Source organism: Platichthys flesus, chromosome 9 (assembly GCF_949316205.1).
Source record: "Platichthys flesus chromosome 9, fPlaFle2.1, whole genome shotgun sequence".
NCBI classification, from domain to species: Eukaryota; Metazoa; Chordata; class Actinopteri; order Pleuronectiformes; family Pleuronectidae; genus Platichthys; species Platichthys flesus.
In genome coordinates this window covers 2086829-2111639 of record NC_084953.1, presented here as the reverse complement: position 1 = coordinate 2111639, position 24811 = coordinate 2086829, and the positions used below count along the sequence as shown (strand labels likewise).

Sequence of the window (24811 nt, the reverse complement as noted above, 5' to 3'; positions counted from 1 at the left end):
CGCCTAATCCTCCGAAAACATCTTCCTCCAATTGCGGGCCCATACTTTATATTTCTGTTTATTGTTGGAGGATTTTAATATGGGAAATTGGGGACTTCGCTTCGTTAGTGCCTGAGCGCTAAAGCACTTGAGACTGACAAACAAACAAACAGACAGCCCTAAAGATAACAAACCCTGTGGGCAGACATCATGATGGTAGGATATGGAGCCAGAGGCGCACATCTGATCACTCTGACCGTTCTCCCTGTCACGGAAGACTCTCCGTGATCCCTGGGACCGACGGAGAGGAGATGCTGACTCATTGTGGAACAACCCTTGACAGGCCAGTGGTCGCAGCATCTGTTTTTCAATCCACTCATGCATTTATTTGAAACGTAATACGGCTGACACATCTCATGGTCACTTTTTTGGCTATTGGCCACATTGCCCTCGCCACATCTGAGAGGCCTGAGGTGACGTGGATGTGCGTGAACACTGTGGAGGATTGTTTCAGGCTCCACCCAGCCTGTGTGATCAGGCCAGTCATCTCAGGCTGGGTCATGTTTGGCCCACTCTGTGCATTCAGAGGAGTCAGAGGGGATCTTTGATGGAATTTGGTGTTTGTGTAATGTTGGGGAGCCCTGGGTGAAATGGTGTTAGTGGGGGGGCTGTTGTGAGTATAGCCAGCGTCGAGAGTGAGCCCCTGTGATGGGCGTCGGAGGGGGTTTGGGTTGATGAGCTGTCTAAATGGGTCCCTTTGTGCCCCCTAAACCCATCATCTCTCTCTCTCACACACACACACACACACACACACACACACACACACACACTTGCCAATCACTGCCATATGTGAGTTACCTTTGAGCTCAGGGCAGCGTACGATCCGAGGTATGAACGCCTTATTCATGAGTCATGTGGCAGCGTCTGTGTTGACACGGTGAGTCAGGTAAACAGATTCCTATCTCTGCTAAGATGCAGAGAGTCTGCTGAACGCTTATCAACGATCAGAGTTTGGAGTTCACTCCTTAAATCGATGGTTCCCAGTGGAGACGTAGAGAGTGAGGGACAACAATGTTCCCTGACTTGAACCAGGGAAACTGTAATTAAAATAAAGACCTAGATGGTTTGGATGATCTTTCGTCATCAGAGATCATAAATAGTTTATCCAAAGCCTCAATTTACATAAAGAAGGTTGAACGATAAGGCCTAAAATGATATCAAAATGAAAATGTTATTATCAATCGATATGGACAATTTTCAATATAGATTTGTTATTATTTTTTCTGTTTAAAGTTGAAATTTTATGGTTTTAAACTCTTACGATCAAAGAATGACAAACAAATCTGAGTTAAATCAGTTATGTGTTATAACTCCTCCCTGTGTTTGCTGAATGTAAAAACATTATACCGACATATTGCTGTTGATTACAATTATATTGAGATAGACATTGATATTATTGTTCAGCCCTAATTTACATTTATTTAGAACCAGGATGAGCAGAAAATCTTCACAACGGACAAACTGGAATCCGAAAGTGTTTGCCCTCACAAATGATTTCAACAAATACTTGATTAGTTTCATATATAAAGCCATCAGTAAGTTTGCAATCTGCGTTTAGATTCTTGATTTTGCACAATTCTGTTATCCGAATTAAATATTTCAAACAAATTGAAATAAGCGATTGCTAAATTAGTTAAACATGTTTGAGGAGCAACAGCAGTTCATGAACAGTGATTTTCCGTATTGTTATTTATAAGACAAGTACCCTTACTAAATACATTTTACACAGAGTGTCAGAGCTGTTTCCTTCAATCGGTAGTAAAACAGTAAACCTGGCATGTGTTACTTTTATTGTCTCTTGACTTTAATTACTTGCAAACTGATTTTTTTATGTGAAATCACAGCATGCGTCCAATTACATTAATGCCGTCTCCTGCAGGCTGGTTCACTGCAGCATGCAACACCTTTTCTTTTGACACCTCTGAACAACGGCTTATTAAATATTTAATAATCACAATCTAGATTCTGTCTACATTATGCTTTAGTCTCCACCCTTGTCATCAGAATCTGAATCAGAAATGATTTATTGCCAAGTAGGTTTACACCTACAAGGAATTTGCTCTTGTTACTGGTGCTTACAATGAACATAGAAACATAAAAACATAACAACACAATAAATACAACACACAAAAGAAAAGCAATAAAGATAAACAATATATATTTACTCACTATTTACTTCTTATTTACTCCCTTTTTCTAATATTTATACAAGTAACATTTATTTAGACATAAACATATCTAAATAAAATATATATAATAGATAAAAGATATAAAAAGTGAAGTAAAAAGTGAAGTGAAAAGTGAAATGCAAGATGAAACAGTGAACAGTGTCAGATTGCAATATGCAATGTAATGCAGTATAAGTATTGTCTCTCTGAATCCTGTAATAAGTCCAGCAGCAGCTGAAATGTGTGATATTCCCTGTGTGTGAATGATCTGATGCATCCTGAGCTCTGTCGTCCCTCTTTTGTGAGAAAGAAACCCGCTGCTGCCATCTAGCCCGAACCGTCGAGCACAGCGTTTTTCGGGGGTGTTCTGTGGTATGTTAAAATGAAATGGTTTCGTATGACGAGAGGATTTGTTTAGAGCTTTAATGAAAAGTCTTTTGCTCCAGCACAGAGCCAAGGAAGGGTTGTCCGGCGTTAGCAGCGCTGCAAGAAGATCCCAAGCCTCAGACTTCCACAGCTACCACACAGATTAGAGCCAGCCCTGCTGTTTGTTGCTCAGCCTCCATGGAAAACAAACATGCCTCCTCAGCCCCATTACCAGAGAGAGAGAGGAGGAGAGAGGCTGGGGGGCTGGCAGCATCATGGTTGGAAGAGAATCGAGGATCAGGAAAGGGGCTATATCTGGTTCTGTGTTGTCATTGATTTAATTTAATCTGCAACAACATCCCTTGACACATGATGGACCAAAGTGGGGGGTATTTTATGGGGATCCTCTAATGCCCCCTAGAGGTTAAAACCTTTATCCGTCTTGGGGAAAATGCCGCCTCCCTCACAAGTTTCCAGTTTTACTTTTCTTTTGTTTTCCTCCTCGTGCTACTTTAGGGAAAAAGTCGTTCACTGTTCGGCCCTGGCTTGTATAAAGTTATAGTTTCTATTACCTCGTTTACAGGCTATTTGTGATTGTGCGTGACATGAGACTTGTGCAAGAGAACCCAGAGTTTCAGTGTGATTTGGTGTGTGGGTGTGTGTGTTTGTGCATGTGTGTGTGTGAGCGTATGTGTGTGTGCATGCTGGTGTTATAGAGCAGGGTCTGGGCAGTGTTCCCGTGTCCATGCACAGCCCCCAGAGTAAAGTAAACACAGCGGCTCTTTTCTCATCCCAGCCGTCAGCAGGCTCTCCCCAGGCCCGCGCCAGAGACCACACACCCAGACCACACACGCACACACACATACACACACACATACATATATATATACACACACACACACACACACACTGCCCAGACCTCTCCGCAGATCCTTCCACATACTAGCATACACACAGACCACACAACACCAGCTCGGGCCCCTCGCACGCAACCTAGCTGAGCTGTCATTCTGCCCAGTGTGTATGTGTGTGTGTGTGTCAGTCAGGGGGGGCAGGCTATCTGTATGTTTGTGCACGTGTATTTCCAAGTGGATGGGGGGGGGGGGCGCGAATAGGCTAGAAACACTCCTGGAAGCAGAATGAGAATCATACAAAATAAAGAGTGCAGTCCGCTGCCACTCTAAACATGTGGGATTGATGAGGATATACCACGCTCTCGTTTAAGGCCTGTTAACCTCTTATCTCCCTCGTGTCAAATCTGTAGCCCCCCCCCCCCCGTTTCCTCTGACAAGCGCCGGGACAGGAGCAACAGCAACCCGAGGTAAATCCCGCCGGAGTTTTCTGGTTAACTCGGCGATGTCAGGGCGGCAGAGGCGGCGCTGGGGGGCGGGGGTGGGGGGGGGGGGGCTCTGTGGCAGAAAGGTTTCCCAGAAAGGTGGGAGCTTTCTAGGTCAATGCCTGTGTTGCAGCCCCACTGCACCTCTGCATGCTCCTGTGCTCTTGTGTCAGGATTTTCCTCACATAAATCCCCACAATTTCAAACTTGTTCACGGACACCGAGGGAAAAAGTTGGATATTTGCTCAGTGCCGCAAGACCAATATTGGTGGGGCGTCAGTGTTTTCATGTGGTTAGTGCTGAAATATATTGACAGTAATTGTGGTAATTAATAAAGCCAAAGTTTTGGCTCTTAATTTTACTCCAGCTTTGCAGAATAAATACATTAACTTGCTTTTTGACGCTAGAGACCTTTTTTTCCTTTCATAATAACAGAATTGTATTTTAATGTGAATTTGTGATAGAACAATTTTAGTCTACATTTCAACATTATGCAAGTCAAAGTCCCAAACACAATATTTGGACCCTGGTGTTTATTTGAACTCACCGTGTCTAATGAGACGCGGAGCCTCACAATGTGAACAATTGTGTTGAATGTCAGGATGCACCAGTGTCCTGTGGGCTTCGAGCTTAACGACTGGTTGTTTTCTTGGTTAATTGATTGAATTTAATTGTTTAGTCTATCAGATGTCAGAGCGTCGGGAACAATGTCACTCACAGTTTCCAGAGGTCACGTCTCCATCTCCTGTTTGGCCTGAACATCAGTGGAAAGCTCCTAAATACTCCACCAACACAAAGAAACACGTAGAATTATCATAGTTAAGAAATTTAAACTTGTATTTACACAAAAAGAAAATGACTCTGACAAATAGTGGATCATCTAAATAGTTGCTGATGAATTTTCGGTTATGAAATCATCTCTGTTATGAAGGTGAAAGGTTTATAAAGTTTACATCCCTGCAACATTAAGCATCGATTTCAAAAATGTTTTCTACTTAAATGTAACTAAATCTATATATTATATATATAACTAAATTAAAATGAACATAATACTGAACTAAATTAATATTTTATCATTATTGTGATGAGCATTTATGACTCTTTTATAGGAATAATAACAAATTATTTCCAAAACTCGTAGATTAGTGATGATCCTCCTTCCTCAACCTTTTCTTATTCCAGACATTTAACATTTTATTCCAAGACGCATCGGTGTTATTGAAAATGAAACCCCTGATATTTATAAATGAAAACACACAAAAGAATCACTAAGATTAAAAAAACGTCCTCGTCTGAGAATAACTAATGATTATTCATGCTGACGCGTAGTGGAATACAAGGCTTGAGTTTGTTTTTCTTGAGTCCTTGACTTTGACCACCTGCTCAGCTCATTTCAGTTTAGACCGACCGTCCCTGTTACCTGTGGTCGGCCCGGTGTCACTCATCAATCTTTCAGCCAATCAGAGGACAGGCCTTGGAGACTGACAGAAAACGCCCTGTTCCATCAGGATCTCCAGAGGGAAGCGTGAGAGAGGAGATGTAAATCTATACCGAGACGGATTTTTGGTATTTAAAACCACAAGTGTGGCATCTAATTTACGAAGCACTGTTTTATCATGTAATAATATATATATTACATTAGAGCCCCTGCCGGTTGCAGTCCTGTAGAGCTCATTAGAGACTGTATAACTGTAAAGAGTTGCCGTGAACTTGTTTCAGGTCTGGTGCGTGTGAACTCCTGCATTGTTTGTGGGGAATGTGTTTTGGCCGCGGAGCAGGAGGGCGGAAGCCTCGTTCAAGCTGCCTCGGAGACTCGGGATTGGTCGGCCTTTTCGGGACCTGGCAGTAATTTATTAGCAAACATCTGTGCTGCTGAAATACATCCTTTCATTTTTCCTTTTTTCCCCCCCTCCTCCTCTCATTTGGAATCGTTCCCTCTCGTCCTTTTACGCAGCCCTGACATGAACCAAGTTTTATGGTTGCTCCTTCTTTGGTACCATAAGCTGTACGGTATTGTGTGGGCTTATATGTAATGATGGGGTGGGGATGGCTGAGGGGGGCAAGGGGAGCAGGTTTATTTATTCTTCCCTGTGAGGTTTACATTCTTCCTTTCCTCTCTGCTCTCTGTCTGCTCCTTCATTCTTGGCTCCGTTCTTTATTTTTCCTATTATCTGAGAGATAACTGCTGCAATACATACATTGCTTCGAGACCCGCAGGGGGGGGGGGGAATTAACACATAGCTGCAATATTCTGTTGGAATTTAATTTTCCCTGTGAGATCTAATAGCCGGAGTATCTGTCTAGTATCTGTGCCGGTTTATTCAATAGAAGTCACTAGAATTAAGAAAACAAATGAATATATTTATTTGTATTCATGAATAGAGGGTTGTAGGTTCATTAGCTACAGTTTCATGTTGATATAACTATGATATATTGTTTTTTTATCCTAAAGACCTGGAGGATATTGTATACTGAATACAAACACCTCTACTACTAAATGTTTTGTCCATTCAACTGCAGTAATTTGTCTTTATTACATCCTTGTAATTTATGTCAGCTTCTAGAGTTGTTAATAATGATTATTCTAGTACTGTTGATTAAAAGTGTTGTTATAGTTTTTCTAAGTTTACAAAAAATTACGACAATTACACATTATTTTGTTATTAGAGCCCAAACTGATATATTAAATTTCTTTCGGCGCAACAGTCCATAATTAAAGGAAAAACATTTTCACTGATGTGAAGCCGAGACCAGCACGTAGTCAGATAGATTTTAACATCTGAAAATAAAAATGTCTTACTGTATAAATTATTTTCTCCCTAAATTGTAGTCCTGATTTCTTAATTCCTCGATCTCCTCTGTTTCTGTGAATTGATCAGTTTGTGCAGTTTGTTGATTGTTGTGTTCCTCACCATGTTGTTTACGTGCAGCTCCCTCTGCCTGTTGTTCTCCACGTGCAGGTGCTGATTGATCCGGTTCCCCCCCCCCCCCCGCCTCAGGCCACCATGTCTCGCGCCCGTCAGCCCCCGCTGGTCACCGGCATCTCGCCCAAAGAGGGCACAGCCTGGACCAAGGTCACAATCCGTGGAGAGAACCTCGGCACGGGCCCGGCTGACCTCATAGGTAACACATTTATAACCATGCAGCTGACAACACACACAGCTCTGTGCTCTGTCGTGATAAACAGTTTATTTATATCTATGTTTATTTAATTATTTTCTGTTCAGAAATTTAAATGGAGAGAAAGGTAATCCTTGTTACTTCTCCTTAATCTTTTTAATTTTTTATACACATAAATGAATATGTGAAGATAAATAAACATTCGTAAATATTTTGTTTGGATGATCAACTTTTATGTTATGTAATAAACCATTTTTTGTTTTACTAAGTAAGATATATGTTTATATGATAAATAAACAGAACAACTTATTATTTCCACCTCTGAATACAAATGTCTTCATTGTGCACTACAATTTAATAAACATATAAATCTTAATAAACACATTTAAAACTGAGTCAGAAATTGTTTATTTTAATAATTTTGATTTCCAAATTTCAGTAGTGATTCAACCTAAATTTAAACTGGTTCAATGTTGTTATTGAAGTAAAAACAAGGTTTTAAAAAATGTGGTGAAGACAAAGCAAAAGAAAAATCATTATTAACTGAGGTTCATATTATTCCATTCCACAATTATAATTTGAGGTACAAATTTGTTTGTATTTATTGTTTGTAAGATATTATTATGTTTAAAATTAAAACATTAAAAAGCCACTCACCAGCTTTATAATGAGCAGCTCTAATATAAAAAAGCTCAGTTCAGAATTACCAAATAAAATATTTAGTTTTATATCATAAAGTTATCTTCCGCTGTAGTGTAGTATTCTGACATATCTCCATCACACAAAACACACATTATAGGTTCTGAGCTTATCAACTTACATTAACATGAAAGTATATATTTGTTTCATGATGTTCAGGAGATCAAATCCATATTGTTCTCATTCTGTGTTTGAACATCAAACTGTTTCTATGCAGATATTTTCCAATCCTTCCTCGACCCTACTTTTCTTTTTTAGTGGAGGACCCACTGAGACCCACACTGCGCTCTGGGCTCGACAAGCTGTGCTTTGACCAGTGATTCAGATCTATTTCTGACCTGGAACGTCCCGGGGGGCCGGGAATTAGATAATTAGACAGGCACAACTGTGAGAGGGATCAAGTTTGCAAACGGAGAGTACGGAGGCAGGAAATTGGGCTCTAATGGGCATGTTATTCACACTTTTACGGGCTATTTGTTGATCAGCTCACCCAAGCTTTTGTAATGTTTGACTACACACACATACACACACACACACACACAAACACACACGAAGCTTCTGGATCCCTCAGCTAGTGTCTAAATTGTTTTCAAGAGGGTTTAAGAAGAGGACGACAGATGAACGGGGCCAAGTTCACATTGTGCCAGTAATAAGCCACTTAGCTCTGAAGTGACACACGTTAGCTTAGAGGAGCTGAGTGAGTGGGAGGAAGGTCACGGCCACCCACACCCACTGTGACCCCAACTTCAGCTTTGACCCCTGGTGACAGTTCGACTAAACTTGCTGAAAGACGCCAATTCTGTCTGAGTGCGCACCTCTTGCTACAGATAGTCTGTGTGTGTGTCGGTGCTACACTTTGTTTATTTGTGCTGTCACAGTGCGTCTGTAGCTCTCACCCCTTTCACCTCCCCCACCCCCCTCTCTTCCGTCTCAGGTCTGTCGATCTGCGGCCATAACTGCCTGCTGACAGCCGAGTGGATGTCAGCCAGCAAGATAGTGTGCCGCGTGGGCCCTGCCAAAGACGACAAGGGAGAGATCATCGTCACCACCAAGTCGGGAGGTCTGGGCACCTCCACGGTCTCGTTCAAGCTGGTCAGGCAAGAGCGGATCGGTAAGACACACTCGAGACAGAACCAGTGAGGCAGAAGAAGACGCAAAGGAAATAATTAAAGAGTGTCGGCCTCTAAGGGTTCCCTTGTATTTGACAAGTAGCTCAAGAGTGTGACAATGATATCAAACTTAATTTAATTTATTTTCATTTCATTAATTTGTTGTTAAATACCTGATATTTAATTTTCACCTCTCCTCCCAAATGTTTTGTTATGGTTTAATTTAATTTGTCTCAAAAAGCTTTCTGATCTATAGGACACTAACTTTAACTTTATTTGGATAAAATAAAAGAGGAGGAGGCTCGGGAATCAGGAAAGAGGAGCTCTTACTTTGAAACCTTTATATCTACAAAAATATAGATATTAAGACAAAAATACAAATTACTGTACAAAAACTGCGGACAAATAAACACAAGAAACAATAGAAAAAACACAAGGACCCGAAGTGAATCAGGAAAACTTTTAACAATCGATTTGTATAATTCCAGTATCAAATGATGTATTTGGATAAACACGTTTTTAGTCTTTTACTGTTTACACCAGCATCAGTGTATGTTTCCCCTGGTCACATGAGGTTTGATGTACAACTTGCTTGTTACTGTTTGCACCATATGCAAATAAGTATGCAGTTATACTGGTGACTGTGTTTCTCTGAATTGCTGTTGTACATTTCAGCTTTTTTTTACTAAATTAAAAATCTAAATAATGAAGAACTGGAGCTCTCTGGGCTTCTGCAGATCCGTCCTCCAGGAGCTCACAGAACTGCAGTAGTTACAGGGCTGTGTGTTAGAGGTAGACTCAAGCGGTGATAGGAACAAATATGAAGAGAGTTGATAACAATATCAAGTTGTTAAAATGTTAGAAACATTTACATAGGCGTGAGTTCTTTGAGCACTTTGCTGAATGTCTTCCCTGCTCTCTCCGTCTTTCACACTAAACTCTGTCCTGTTAAAACCACAGAAATATCTTTGGAAAACAAAGACAATCATGTCTCCTGCATGATATATAATGTGCATGTTTGCATGGGGCACTGTGTATTTTGCCGCACAGCTGGGATGTGTTGCAGAGTTCAGTGACGTGTGTCCCATCTGTCCCGTCCTGCCCTGTCCCGCAGGTATCCTGGAGCAGTCGGCCGTGTGGGTGGATGAGATGAACTACTACGACATGAGGACCGACCGCAACAAAGGCATCTCCCCCCTCTCCCTGCGACCCAGCAATCCACTGGGCATCGACATAGACAAGTACAGACCGACAACACGCCACCGTGAACACTCGCGCTCCACTCGTTGACTCATGGTTTACATCCCCAAACAGAAACAAACTGTCCCCATGTGCCGGCGTTTGAAATATAATGCCAGCCCAGCGATGGCTGAACAGCCTCTAACCACCGCACACAGGCAGTGGAAACAGAATAATTGTCTCTAAAGAGGAGGACGACGATAGAAAGGGATTAGGAAAGAGCTAAATCCATGAGCCACACACATGCACAGATACCCCCCGCACGCCCACACGCCTGACAGGGAGAGCAGGAGTTGTAATGTATAGTTTGCGTTGTCAGGTTCTGGCTTTTCTGGGTTAGTGTTTGTTTGGCTTAGAGGGGCCGGGGGCAAGTGACCGCTCGTGACCAGAGACACGGCCCCCGTAAACAGGCCGTACCATTCACCCACCACCCGGGGGTCACACTAAACATCCAGCATGGACACGCTTCACGTCCCTCTCTGACAGTAACACGTGAGGACACTACCTGTGCTCGGCTTTCGGCGGGGGGAGATGTGTTGTTTGTGAAAGAGCATCTCTCCGTGGCCTGCTCTATCTTTGTGGTTGTGTACATCTCTGTGCAGTGACGTCAGTGGACGGTAATTCAGCTGCAGCTGTTTACGCCAGCTGCTTGTTAGCATCATACTTGGCCAAGTCATAAAGCAAGTGTTTAACAAGTGGAAACTGATCAATCGCTAAATTAGAACAGGGTGAACCACACAGAGAAGCTGCTACGTAGAGTTAAGCTGGAGCTGCTGAATACGGAGATCTTACTTGACCTGACTTACTGTCTAATGAGGGTTTAAACTGGACATATCATGTGTTGGCTCCAGCTACATCACTGAGGTATAATAACTGCAGTAATATGCAGTGTCTGTAAATACACACACAGGATATATTTCTCCATACACACACATATGGAGAGTAAACACTAAAACCAGGTCATTCTAACCTTTGTCAGTAATGTATTGCTCGTTATAGACGAAGCTGCGATGACTTCAGTTTATGTAGTTGATTGCTGCACAGCAGATGTTTCCTAGCAAATGATTTACACGTGGATGTGGTCTCTTCTACCTCATACATTCCCTGTGTTCTAACACTAGTTTGCAACCAGAAGGGTTTAAATCAGGACTTCAGCTCAGTGTTGGATGTATGAATGAGCTGATGCAACCTGAGGACTGCAGAGGAATCAAGAGTTCCTTCCTCTATAAGAGGTGTAATGCTGAAATTATAGAATAGAGCCGCTTCCAACACCTACTGGCTATTGACCTTGAATAGTTATAAACACCATCTATCGTATTTGCAATTACAGTGTTTCCCATTAATTGTCTAGAATGTGACGACAGAAAAAGTGATCTCCAGCTTAGTTCTCTGCTCCGTTCCTGCATCGTGTGTATGCAGCGCTATTTGTGGCACAATTTGCTGCGTGCTCGCTCATGCACTTGTGTTACCATGGCTGTGTACATGTTGTGTTGGATTCAGCTGCCGTTGTGCGTGCTCCTGCAAGTGCCATGCAGTGATTTTTACTCTTTAGTCTGTTTACTAGGAATCTGCTGGGTTGGAGAGTAAGGATTATGTGCTTGTTCACTCCCACTACTGCTATTTATTAAATTAAATCTATGGGAAAAGTCCGTAAGAGACTGGTTTGTGATTCATTTATTGAAGTAAGTGAATAATATTAGGAAGCAGGGGAGTTAAATACTGTACCGGCCCTGTGTTGGTTTTTCTACATGTGTGTGTGTAGCTGCAAAGTGGGTGGTGGTGGTGGGGGGTTGGTTTGTGTAGACCACGGGTCATTAGTAGAGATCAAGACTCCCTAATGAGTCCTGGGTCCTCCAGGGGCACCCAGGCGTCACACACTGCACTTCCCACGCCAAGCTCTCCCAGCCTGGCCACTTCTTGGCTGCACACTGCCCCCTGCTGGGAAGGAAGCCGCCAACATCAAATCAAAAAGATCTACCCTCACAGTTCACACAGTTACTTTGCTGAGCTCCACTCAATTACAGTTTGTCATTAATATTTTTATTTCATTTGTCTTTTCTTCTCAGAGGCAAGATCCCACAGAGTGACATGGAGCTGACGTTCCCAGGAATGAGTGGAGACTTCACCAGTGAGAACTTCTCTGCCACCTGGTACCTCATGGAAAACCATTCAGGATCCAGGTGGGTCCCACAGGTTACCACGGATTTCAAGCTATCATCCCTCATAACCACCTAAACCACTGCTAAATGTGTATTTGGTCTGGACAGTTGAGGATTAATCAATAATTAATAAAAATGGTTGTGTTGAGATCTGTATTCTGGAGGATGTTAAGGGCTAAAAATAAAAGAAAAATGAAAACACTTGCAGAATATTGTTAATTTGAGGTTATCTATATATATCTGGATCATATCGGGTGATCCTTCTCAGAGCCGTGAGGTTTGTAGAGGAGGTAGCTCACTGACCCAGCTGCCCTGAGACCAGTTGACTGTCATGTCAGGGCAGAGGAGAGTTATTTTGGACTCTCCTGGCTTCCTCTCCCCCTGCGTAGCCTTCCAGTAACCCAGACCCCAGGATCCAGCATGACCAGGGGCCTCTGTTTGGACCTTGCTGGGTGGCTGTTTCTTCCTGCGAAGGAAACCTCACTCAAGAGTCTGAGACACACGCAACCACACTGAGCCACAGAAGTGTTTGTGTGTGTGTGTCCAGTACTCGTCTATCTCTTTACAGACGTGAGATACTTGCTGCACATGAGTTGTGTAGTTAATAACAACAACTCTGCATTAAAGTTGGTCTTTCAAGGTACTCAAGTCTGCTTTACAGGTTAAATATGACAAACCAAGGACATAAATTAATAGTTGAAATGGAATAATGACAACTGTTATATGAAAGTCTTTGTGAACAGCAGTGTTTTATAGATTTTATAACATAAGCAGGATGGGAAAAGAATTCAAACTAATAAGTTGTTCTCTGTTTTCTAATAACTGTAAATTTAATACAGGGTTTCTGCAGGGTTTAGATTCCATAATCTGAGGTCTTAAAAATCTCCTAAATACGTTCAGATGTTATTTATCAGGGCCTAAATACGTTCAGGTAGGTCTAAATTACGTTAACCTTCATTTATGTACTTCTGCAAACACGACCAACGGGAACTGATAACTGTAAATCGTAAATACACAGCATTGATCTTAGCTTCTCTGTGGGAAACACTCCTAATGTCTCCGTCTATAGTTTGAGAGATAACGTGGTGTTTCCAAGGTTATTCTCTACTTCACCTTATCTTCAATTATGGGGGAGTGTAAGTAACTCTTGGACTCTGATATTACCTCATATCTGTTGTACTTAACTTAAGTCTTAAGTTTAATTCATTATGGTCTTAAGAAGTATTATATTTCAACTTGTTGAAACCTGCAGAAACCCTGTAATATATGTAGGTGCTTTCACTGTTGGCTTCACAAAATAGTTTATTTGGATACCTCACCTTGGCCTGAGGGAAAAGCTAAATGAAAGAAACCAATCAGCAGTTGCAGAATTAACATCTTGCAAAATCTCATCCGTGTTGTTCTCCACAGTTTTGAGCACTTGAAGTCTGCAGCCAGTAACCTGAAGAAGCAGGCCACTAAGAAGAACGAGGGGAGCCTGGCCTACGTGAAGGGCGGCCTCAGCACCTTCTTCGAGGCCCAGGACGCTCTAGCAGGTGAGAGGGATTAACACGTCTTTCTGTCCGCTGTGCAGTCGCACCATTTGCTCTATAAATCATCACTCTTCGTCTCTGCTCAGAAAGGAGCTCTGGATTTTTTGGAAAGTGTGCAAACGTGCCTCTTGGCATTTATTTCTTTCCCATTCCCACATGTGGTTGAGCAGCGGTTGATTAAATGGGCTCATTTGGACGCCGTGTGAAAAGCCTGCACTTCGTACCACTGCTACACCGGCCAACCACAACACGGCTAATTCACCTTCATCAAAATGAGATCAGCTCTCACCTGTCACACGCGTCTCCCCCTGGACGTGGACACGCAAACACACACACACACACACACACGCTCTGTGGCGTTCTGATGCCAGAAGGAACTCAAGGTAGCGGAGACCGACTGCTGTCGCTCTGCCAGGTACCTCGAGTCAATTGTTCACTTCATCATTCATACTTTTGTCTGTTTACTCTCTGCTCCCGCCGAAGCCGCTCAGTTACTTCCGCGTACTATTTATACGCACACGTTTCTGCCTCCATCATTATTATTATTGCTTTCCGTGTGTTTGCGCCCTGGTCGGGACAGAGGCGATGTTTTCATTGTTAGCAGCTGAATCTAAATAAACCAAGCAGCCCAACACAATGCAGACCAGAGTATTAGGCCTGATAGTGCTGATAACAGACCCAATATGACCAATGGGAACAATGCACAGTCATTCTCACGTTCACACTGAGCGTGCCTACTGGGTGCCCACTGCCCCAATGGGAAATGTATGTTCAGACTCCACAGCCGGAGGAAACGGTGCAACATGAGTGGACTCAAGTGACCTCTGATCCCAGAGGTCCGAGTGATGCTTTATGACTTGTCTCTGGCATTATATCGGGAGTAGGTTTCAAAATCAAAAGTCAACTTAATTGTCTATTTCTGCGATTGGAATGCTGTTTCTCTCAGACGCCCGGTGTGACAGCCTCCTGCTGCTCCACAGGCTCCACCCCTCACCTGATGTGTGATTCACATGTTGATGTTGTTGTTGTGAAATGCTCTGACCTGAACAAAGCTCCTGCTGCGTTCTGCATGTGAACGACAAACTCTGAAAACAGATTTAGTTAATCCTCCAAAATTAAGGATTTCTCAGAAATTTGACCTGAGAATTTCCCGAAAATGAAAACTGTTGTTGCTTTGTCTCCTTTTGATGTTTGTTAACGTGTTGACCATAACAACCCAAAAACATGGTGACGCTGCGGATGTGACTCCTCGTGCAACCTCGTCCAAATGACCAAAACTTAATCAAACACATCTTTTTGTATAAATGTTTTCAAGTGTGTCCACCAGACATTTGTCCACGTTTGAGCTTTTTGGTCCTGGGTCCAAATGTCTGGCAACGACATTTTCAAAACTTAATAATGTACAGGATCAATTATAGAAAGCTTTTACTGATTATAAATATAAATTAACATAAAATAAAATGGTCTCCAAATGGCCCCAAAAAAATGCAGCTCTGCTTCAGGATGAATTTATATAAAATTAAATAACATTACAGCAAGAGCTCACTTTCTCCAGAACATCTGCTTCTGAAATATCATACATCTCCAACTTAATCAAATTTCACTTCCACAAAAAAAACTACTGTCTCACACTTGGACCAGCAAATTTATTTAAAGGTCCAGGACTTATTACAGCACCACGACTTCCTTTTTCAGCCACGTTTTGGCTCTCGGTCATAAGAAATCAAGTGGTGGCCCAGAGTGGAGAGCTCGAATGGAGATATTCTGTATCCTGGGTCCGGTCGGCCAAACCGACATACCAGCCGGCACGCTGCGAGCAGCCAGTCCGCTCCAGGCAGCTCTGCAATAGCTCACTGCCAGGCCTGGTTAGTGCAGCTGTTTGAGCGCCTGTGAATCCTTTCTTTGTCTTTCAGCAGCTTTTGGCAGCTCTCTGTTGTCCAGGAGTCCGTCCAAATGAGCCTCACCTGAGACGGAGCCGTGAAGACCTGAAGGAAATGAACATGGCGCTTGTGTGTTTTCCTTGTTCCTTGTGAGAGGCTGCTGCGGCGCTCACAGCCTCCTCAGTCATCATCAGGACATTCACGTCTCCTCTCCTGTTTATTTTCACTTCGGCTCGCATGTGAGATTTTTATTGATGACTTTAATAGATGTCTGGGAGTTATTTTTAATGCAAGTGCACTGCTGCTGGCAAGAGGGAAACACGGAAGAGAGGCCAAATCCGGAGGGAAATGAGGCGGAGAGAAATTATTTAGAGCGAACATCAGAACTCTGACTCTAATATCCGTGGGGTTTCTCTCCCTCCCTCTCTTTTTCTTGTCCCCCACTAATTGCCTCTTAATTGCTCTCCATTATAACTAATGTCTTCAACAGTAAAAACAAAAGCTCATGTCTATATTTGGTGAACTATGAACTCGATGCCTAAGCACACAGTTTAGACGTTTTGCTTTTGAACATCACACATACTGCTCATTACTGTGCAGTTTGGGTCAGTGAGCTGATGTTGGCGTTTGGCAGCATTGGAAGCAGCAGCCGGCTCTTCAGTATGGTTTTATTATTAGGTTTTCAAGGAGAAGTGTGTGATCAACATCCTCACGAGATTGGCATGATAAAAAGAAAGAGCTGGCCCTGGATCAGTGTCCAGTCTTTCATTAATTTAATTGGATGTTGATCAGAGTATTTATCAAAACGACATTGGTAGCAAATGTGTTTTTTAGATTTGGACAAAGGATCCATCCAAATCACTGGATCAATGTTTCTGATTATTATTATAAGTCACAGATCATCATTATCGATGTAAATCATTGTCTTATGTTACTTTGCATAAATATTAATAACCTACTTTTAATTAAGGGCAAGATAGACCATAAGTATGGGATTGAGAAATTGTATTGGCAGAAATCCTGCTGGTATTTTGGAATTTATATCGTGAGAAAAATATCAGATTATGTATTAGGGTGTGGAGACCTGACTTGCCTTTTACTTCAACAAAATAATAGTTTGAAGTCTTTTAATTTTTATGCTTCAATTTTTATTTATTTATTTTACTCACTGACCTGGTAGATTTGTTTGTTTGCTTCTCTACAGAAGTTTCTAAATGTTTTCGTAGTGAGGAACCCACTGGTTCTGTAATAACTGTGTGAACCTCCACAGGCCGCTGAAAGAAATGGAAAGTTTCTGGCCCTGGCGTCTGCTTGGTTGTGTTGAGCCTCAGTGACCGACGGAGTCCTGCGTCTGTGACGGACACACTCGGGCTGATTGACAGGCTGACAGGCTGTCAGGGAGTCCGGAGTTGTTGCGACTGAAATGTTGAAATTTGAGGTTTTTCATTGTTGTGTGAAAAGGAAGTCTCCCAGCGATGCAGGAAACGGAACGGCTACCGTGTTCCAAAAATGCCAGATTCCCAGGACCTATTCCCTGAGCCCCCCCGCCCCAGCAGGAGTCAAAACATCTCCCACTTTAGAATCCAGGGACACTGTATTTTTATTCTTATTCATTTTTTTTCCTCAGTGGTTCCAGGAAGTGAGGCGGGAGCTGCAGCTCTTCCTCAGGTCCTCGGAGCGCGTGCTATCCGGACCCTGACGTGATGTTTAGGTTAACCGTGACGTCATCGTCCCTTCAGTGTGTGACAGACGCAGAGGACACACAGCTGGCTACAGGGCAGGGGGGGGGGGGGGTGTGGAGATGTGAAGCAGACCTGCAGTGTGTGTTTCACTCTTCCTGTATGTTCAGTCCTATCAATCCTCTCCTCTCACGTATACACTCCCACGTCTACGTGCTTTTGTCCTAACCTGCATCTGGCCACACACTCTGCCGGTCCAGAGCTCCACGAAAGGGCCCGCGACGTCTGCACTGATTAGGCGATGGCATGTTTGAACAGTGTGTTGTAGGAATACCTCGGTCTCTGCCTTGAGGCTTCTGTCTGTCAGAACGGACCCACATATTTATTTACAGAACTCTCCCCCCTTCGCTTTGCCTCCCGCTCCCTCCGAACTCCGCCAGCAGCCGCTGTTTGTAGTGGAACAACTGGGAGAGAGGAGAAATTAGAGGATCGTTATCCTTTTTCTTTTCTTTCACGCGTTCTTGTCTCGCAGCTTCATTCTTGAGATGTCTTCTCGTTGCATATTTGAGTCTCTCCACAAGTATGCATGAGAAGGTCGCCTCAACCTTCTCCACCCCTCTTCCACTTTGTCAATAAACCCTGGCTGCAGCTCTCAGCACCCAGCTGCCCACTGCTGCACACCATTTATTTATTCACTGGGATAGCCACACCTCTCCTTCTCCGTCTTTCTCTCTCTCGGCTTTCTCCCCTCATTCCCTGTTTTCAAATGCCCCGTCCCACGTAAAGCTCATCATGCTCAGTGAAGGATTGAAGCCATCACATAGTTCCTCCCTCCTCCTCCTCCTCCTCCTCCTCCTCCTCATCTATGCAACAGTCATGTTTGGCGTCCAGACGTCCAGCTCCGCTCTCCCTCATGTTGTTTTTCACAAAGTTGAACGATTTTTAGATTGTCAGTACCTCCAGGTCAAAGGGTTCCATATGTCCCAAGACCACCAAACTGTGATATGAATTGCTTGGGTGAGGTGAATTGATCCAGTACAGTTCACCACTGGGACAGGGACAGAACCTCTGTTGCGAACAGGCTCAAGGGCGGGTGGAGGGGGGTTCAACCACAGCATCAGTGGGTGGAGAACCACTGAGGTTATCTCCCATCTACCACTGAGTGAGAGCCTGTTTATTGTTTTACCTTCGGTTCCTAATTGAAAATGTTCCTGTGTCTGAGGATCACACGTTCGTGCAGGGACCCTTAAATTGTGTTCCACATTTCTCACGTTCATTTATTGTTTCTCTTCATTTTGATTTCAGCGATTCACCAGAGACTTGAGTCCGATGGCACAGAGCGAGTCGAGGGATCAATGACCCAGCGACTGGAAAACATCCTCAACAGTAAGTGTCTTTCATCTAAAATTTAGTTTTTTATTAAGTTACCTCCTGATGCAAGTGTACAGATCTTTGAACTTTCCCTATAAACACATCCTTTAAGCACATAAAGCCCCCAATTCATTTGTCATTTCAAACTTTAAAGCCTATGATAGTGACACATAGTCAGTTAACACAGAGAAGATCACATAAAAAACTAGATTTGTTTTTATATTCATTGTGAATTATCTTCACTTTTGGTAGTTTATCCTGTAGAATGGGGAGAGTCGTTTTCAGGAAACTCTCAGAATAAACTTTTATTTAAAAACACAACCCTTTCCAATCCTTTTTTTCAGAAAAGTTGTCTTCCTGCAGTTTTCATTAATTTCTTCCAAACATGGGCCTATGTACAGTAGATACAGTCAAACAAGTCATTAATTCAAAGTACCTCACGGATCTTTTCAGCCCTCGACCCAGTGCATCAGGCACACAGCACTGAGTCTCTAACTTAAAAAACAAGAATGTTATCATCATGAAAACTCAGGTTCAAGAGTGAAAAATGTGAAGTATTCCTCTGTTCGCTCCTTATGTTGTTCCTCCTTCGGACTTTCTGTTTTCGGGGGAGGGGTTTTGTTTTGATTAGAAGAACTTGGGTTTTTTCCTGTGACACGGCACATCGGGGGGCCACCCACGAAGCCAGCCAGTTCCTCCGGGCTCTCTGATTAAGAGATAGTCGTCACTTTCTCCTCAGTCACTCGCTCTCTGCTCCTGCTCCTCTCTCCGTCAGTTAACACACAGAGAGCAGGAGGAAAACCAGAGATCGACAGTAAGAGGGAAATGCGGTGTCGGCATTTATTTATACAGTATCCCAGGCTCTTAATTTTCTCCTGGCTCGTTCGCCCTCACTCACTCTTGCTCTCTCTCCGTCTTTTCTCTCGTAGGAGCGAGTGATACAGCCGATACTCTTTTCCAGGAGGTCTTGGGGAGGAAGGACAAAGCTGACTCCACACGCAATGCACTCAACGTGCTGCAGCGTTTCAAGTTTCTCTTCAACTTGCCACTCAACATAGAACGCAATATCCAAAAGGTAGAATTCAAACACACATCGACCGGCAGTGTGAAGTAAAGCAAGTTCTTCCACAGAGTGTAGAGAGATATAAGGTCATTCACCAGGAGAGGAAATCTCTCATTGCTTCAAGTGATGGAGGTTATAAAAATCGATTCTGCACTGAAGACACTTCACTGATTGGTCTGGTTATTTAACAGAGTTAATCCCGTCATAACAGGACAGTGTTGCCTAAAAATAGGGCAACAGAGAAAAACGTGTTCACTGTACATTGCACAAAGTCCTGTGGCTCGCTGAGGCCGGGATACTTAATAAACATTTAATCATAAAGCCTAATGGATCCGTCAAGCAGCTTCTTAAACCAGCACCATGTGAAACCTTGTGTCACTGAGCAGAGCCGAGTTTTATTGCTGTAGAGGTCTGATAGAAACTATTAGAGATATCATTCTTCATCAAAACCTTTTAAAAACCACTAGATGATGTGATACATTATTGTTGACTTACATTATGTAAATGTTTCCAATAATGTTCAAGCCAGTGTTATTAGTAGTTGTGGCTGTAGATGTTTGTATTTTTATATCAGTCCGTGGAATTAAACTTCAAACTTGTAAATATTTTCTTTACCATTGTTTATGTGTTGATAGTTTTTTGTCATGATTATTTATACAGTGTTCACATTAAAATGGAGTAAAAAAACATTTCTTTCATAGATCGGTTTCAAAGGTCGTTGAGCACTATACTTCAAATTTGTTATTTCAAAGTTTAAATGTATTTTTATTCACATATCTGTCTCTCCAGAGCTTTGATCCAGAGGGAGGAGCCAGAGAATCTTAAACACACAGCGTGTCATGATTGATAAGTTCAAAATATACTAAAGTGACTTCCTGTCTTTGCAGGGCGATTATGACGTGGTGATCAATGACTATGAAAAAGCCAAATCTCTGTTTGGCAACACTGAGGTCCCCGTTTTCAAAAAAGGTAACAGATATATATATTCTGTTAATTTGATCCTTCCAGCTTTGTTTATACAGGTTTCCATCATTGTGAATATGATTATTTTAATGTCCTCCTCCTCTTTGTAGTGTACGCTGAGGTGGAGACGAGGATCTGCGCTCTGAGAAGTCTCCTGTTGGAGAAGCTGCTGCAGACGCCGTCGACTTTACACGACCAGAAGCGATACATCAGGTCTCTGTTCATGTTCATAACCCAGAGACATTTATTTCAAATCAATGTTGTGGTCTCTCACACATCACTCACACAGAATCGTTCAAAAAAGCAAATTCCCTGCACATCTTGCCTTCATCTGTGCTGGTAACACAGTCCTCACGAGTGTGCACCATCTGCAGACATCAAATATAAAGTCATGTCATTTCTCCTCCACTCCCCTCGGTCTCTCTGATGTGTCTGTGTCATCGTTACCAGAACTTCTCTCTCCGTCTGCTTTCCTCTCAAGGCCTCTCACTTTCCTGTGAGTGCTCACCAGCCCACTCAGCTCTCTGTTGCCCCACTCTCTTGTTTCTGTTTATATTTTTCTCTCTCCTTTGCCTCTCTCTCTCTCTCTCTTTTTTTTCTCCTCCCTCCTTCCCTCCCTCCATCTGTCCATTCATACTTGTGGTCTCACCCGATTTATTATTGTTAGGACCGACCTGTCAGGATCACAGAGACCAGTTCTCAACCGCACGGCACCATCTTTCATCCTGCTGCATTAGGCACGGCTCTGAACGCCCACTCAGCTCCTGTTTACTCTTGCCGTGGATGGTGGGAGCCGTGTGTGTGTGTCTTTGTGTCTTTGTTAGTGTGTGTGTCCCTCAGACTTTTTGTAAGATGCCACCTAATGAGAAACAAACGAGTGGCTGGGTCAAAGGATGAGAGTGGAGGCAGCCAGGCCTCAGTTTAAAGTGACTCATCTGAGATCACGCAGGTCACTGAGTAATGTTCAAGACTCAAAACCTCTGAGAGAAAGATCCTCTGCATCATTTTCTACTTTCATTTTAATATGTAGACATGTTCTCTGCATTTAAATTTAGCACCTGAGAATAATCATTATTCCTGTCTTCTTGCTACTTCGCCTGAAAACGTGACAGATATTTGGGTGATACATATATTTCAAATTATACAGATTAATATACGTTGTTAAAACATATAATGATTTACTGAGCAATATTTGTTTTTATACAGAAACCATAAGGCAGGATGTGGTTATTCAAGAAGTAGCAGCATCCCCCATATGCCACAGATATTGTTTTATGCTACTTCCACTGGAGGGCAACACATTCAGACATTTTCAAATATGCATTAGTTTTAAAGGGATTTTATTTGTAGAAAATCAGTGTGATAATATTTTTTCGTAACTTCTGTTTCTTTGGTACCTTAAACTGTTGCTTTATGGAAACTGGAGGCTTTAATTTGATTCCCATGACCTCTGAATGCACTTAAACTCTGAGTATAGAAACATGGTAAAGGAGAATCCAGTCATATAGGCCACTGTGAATCTCTGGTGAGTCTTTTCCACCAAATAAGCTCTGGTTTTCGACCTGATTCAGGTGTTATCAAGTGAATCTGATCACTATCTTACCAGCTTAGAGCCAAACCATTGTAATCAAGGTTTCATCCTCCACAGAGGGAGCTGCACAAAACACTGGAAGTAAATAGTAGTTCATTTGAAGTGTTTTGAATGCACAAACTGGAACCAGTCCACTCCATGTTGGTGGAAAATGGGTTTGAATGGTGTGACCGTCACTACTTCCCCTAGAACACATGTGTAGTTTGCTTTTCTTTGTATCTAAAGTTGTCACTCCTGTGTGTGTGTGCACGTGCAGGTACCTGTCGGACCTGCACGCTCCAGGTGACCCGGCGTGGCAGTGCATCTACGCTCAGCACAAGTGGATCCTGCAGCTGATGCAAAACTGCAGAGACGAGTTTATCAGTGGCCAGAGAGGTGAGAAACACACACTCACACACACACACACACACACACACATCTGAGCTGAGTCGCCTTACACACAAAGTGAAAAGCCCCTATTTAGCATTTTGAATCATGGGGCTGGGGGATGTCATGTGAGTCTGAAGGTGGCTGAGGAAAGAGAGAGCCAGCTGCCTGTCCGTCCTACCAGCCCCCCCCCCCCCCCCCCCCCCGGCCTGTTCTACTCGCGGCCCGCGTGTTTATTGTTTCATGAATATATGAATAAGATGAAAGTGGGGGAACGCTGGCTTCGGGTTTGGGTTTCAGGGCCTGACATGTTACTGCGCACACAAACTCACACGCAGCTTCACAGATGGATTGGAACAATTAACCCCAATTAAGCTGTTCCTCTGTTAAATCAGCCAGCAGAAAAAATGTGGATGTGAAACCGTCCGCTCAGGAAGAACAGCGATTCGCCAACCACACTCACACACACACACACACACACACACACTTACACAAAAGCACCCACACAAATACAGTGTGAGTGGGTGGCTGCTTCACATAGTGCAGCTGCAACATAAACATGTCTAATGCTAAGGGTAACAGTGGTTTCCGGGGCTCGGGCTTGATGGATCTGGGGGTCGGCTCACTCCCCGCCTCTCCACAGTTAAATATCAGCTTGATTATCATGTCAGGGAACAGGGATGGCCCCCTCTCACTGCACACAGGCATTCCTCAGCAGAGCAACATGTGGCAGGGAGTGAATCTGAAATCACACGTGCATCACATGGAGCTCAGCTATTCTGAAAAGTCTGGATTTCTCCAGCCAGCCTGTTTGGTACAGTTCCGTCTTTAAACATTCGCGAGGCTGAATGTTTAAACCTGTATTTTTTTTCATGTCGATTTTCGCAGCAGTTTCCCGGTTTGTCTCTGCCAACAACTGCTGAATTCTGGAATAATTAGAAACCATTGGCAGGAGTGGGTTTTGTGCACATGCGTCCTCCTCATGGAGTTATTAAGAACTGACACCGTCTTCCAAGGTTAAACCCTCATTCATCCATTCCAATGGAAAGTTCTCACTGGACTTATTATTGGCTTTTAATTGGGTCAGTTGCTCCGGACATTTTCTGGAACTTTTTTCCAGCCAGCCCCCTAGAAAATGTCTGAGTGGGCCCATGTAAGAATACAGACTATTCACAGCAAGCAGGGGGACGTGTATCCAGAAAGGTGCACGCTCTGTTTCTCTGTCATTTCAACTGTTTGTGATTTCTGCAGACAGCTGCCTCCTGTCCCCTCCTGTCCCCTCCTGTCCCCTCCTGTCCCCTCCTGTCCCCTCCTGTCCCCTCCGCACTCTTCCTCCTCACACACACCTGGCAGCTATTTGCCATCCGCAGTCCTCGCCGCTCACCTCTCGCCTCGGAACGAAACCTGTGCCCCTCTGAAACGTCCCTCCACCCAGGCAGCCCCTTGAACAGACACGATCATAAAACCACATCCACTGCATCCCCCCCCAACCCCACTCTTCCTCCTTCCCCCCTTACTGGTACCTCACAGCCTGCTCATCTGCTGGCGACCTCCTCTTCCTCCTCGTATCATGTTTACCCTCTAGGTTTAGACATCTTTTATGCTATTGTCAGCATCACACATGGCAGGGATCGCTCCTCTGTGATGGATCAGCCGTGTCTGCAGTAACTCAGGTCATTTTCTCTTGTGTTTCCCAGTCATGAACATGAGGCCAGAGGCCGCTCTGGTGTCGGTATGATTCCATTAATTAGCCCATAAATTGCCTCAAACGTGAAATGGAACCATCCATCTCTGTTGGAACAAATGCCCGGCACCATAGTTTCCTCGTGAGGAAGCAGAGCATTGCAAGTTGCTTCCGTATGTCCAAACACACTCATCGCGGCCCGGCGCTGAAATCTGACTCGGCCCGATTCAATTATAAACTGCGGTTCTTCTATTTCCTGAACGGTGCGTCTTCTTCCAATGTCAATACAATTAGTGGGAAGTTTTGTCCACAGGAAAATAGGTTTGTCAGGGAACCATTACAGGGATTCTAGTGTTAGTGTGATTTACTGGGAAACAGGCGGTTGTGATTTCAGTCAGGAACCCTCCAGGAGAAACGTGTTAATTATTACTCTTGAGTAATAGTGAT

General features: G+C 43.4%; 1 protein-coding gene across 1 annotated transcript in view; it reads left to right on the top strand.

Annotated features, from left to right (window-relative positions):
• Positions 1 to 24811, top strand: part of exoc2 (exocyst complex component 2) — a 41315-nt gene that overhangs the window by 3766 nt on the left and 12738 nt on the right. The window contains exons 2-11 of the mRNA XM_062395439.1: positions 6870 to 7032; positions 8663 to 8839; positions 9952 to 10078; positions 12143 to 12256; positions 13646 to 13770; positions 18632 to 18712; positions 19627 to 19772; positions 20648 to 20729; positions 20834 to 20936; positions 22571 to 22689. Coding sequence (XP_062251423.1) covers positions 6915 to 7032; positions 8663 to 8839; positions 9952 to 10078; positions 12143 to 12256; positions 13646 to 13770; positions 18632 to 18712; positions 19627 to 19772; positions 20648 to 20729; positions 20834 to 20936; positions 22571 to 22689 — 1192 coding nt within the window. The 5' untranslated portion in view covers positions 6870 to 6914. The remainder of the gene's footprint in view (positions 1 to 6869; positions 7033 to 8662; positions 8840 to 9951; positions 10079 to 12142; positions 12257 to 13645; positions 13771 to 18631; positions 18713 to 19626; positions 19773 to 20647; positions 20730 to 20833; positions 20937 to 22570; positions 22690 to 24811) is intronic.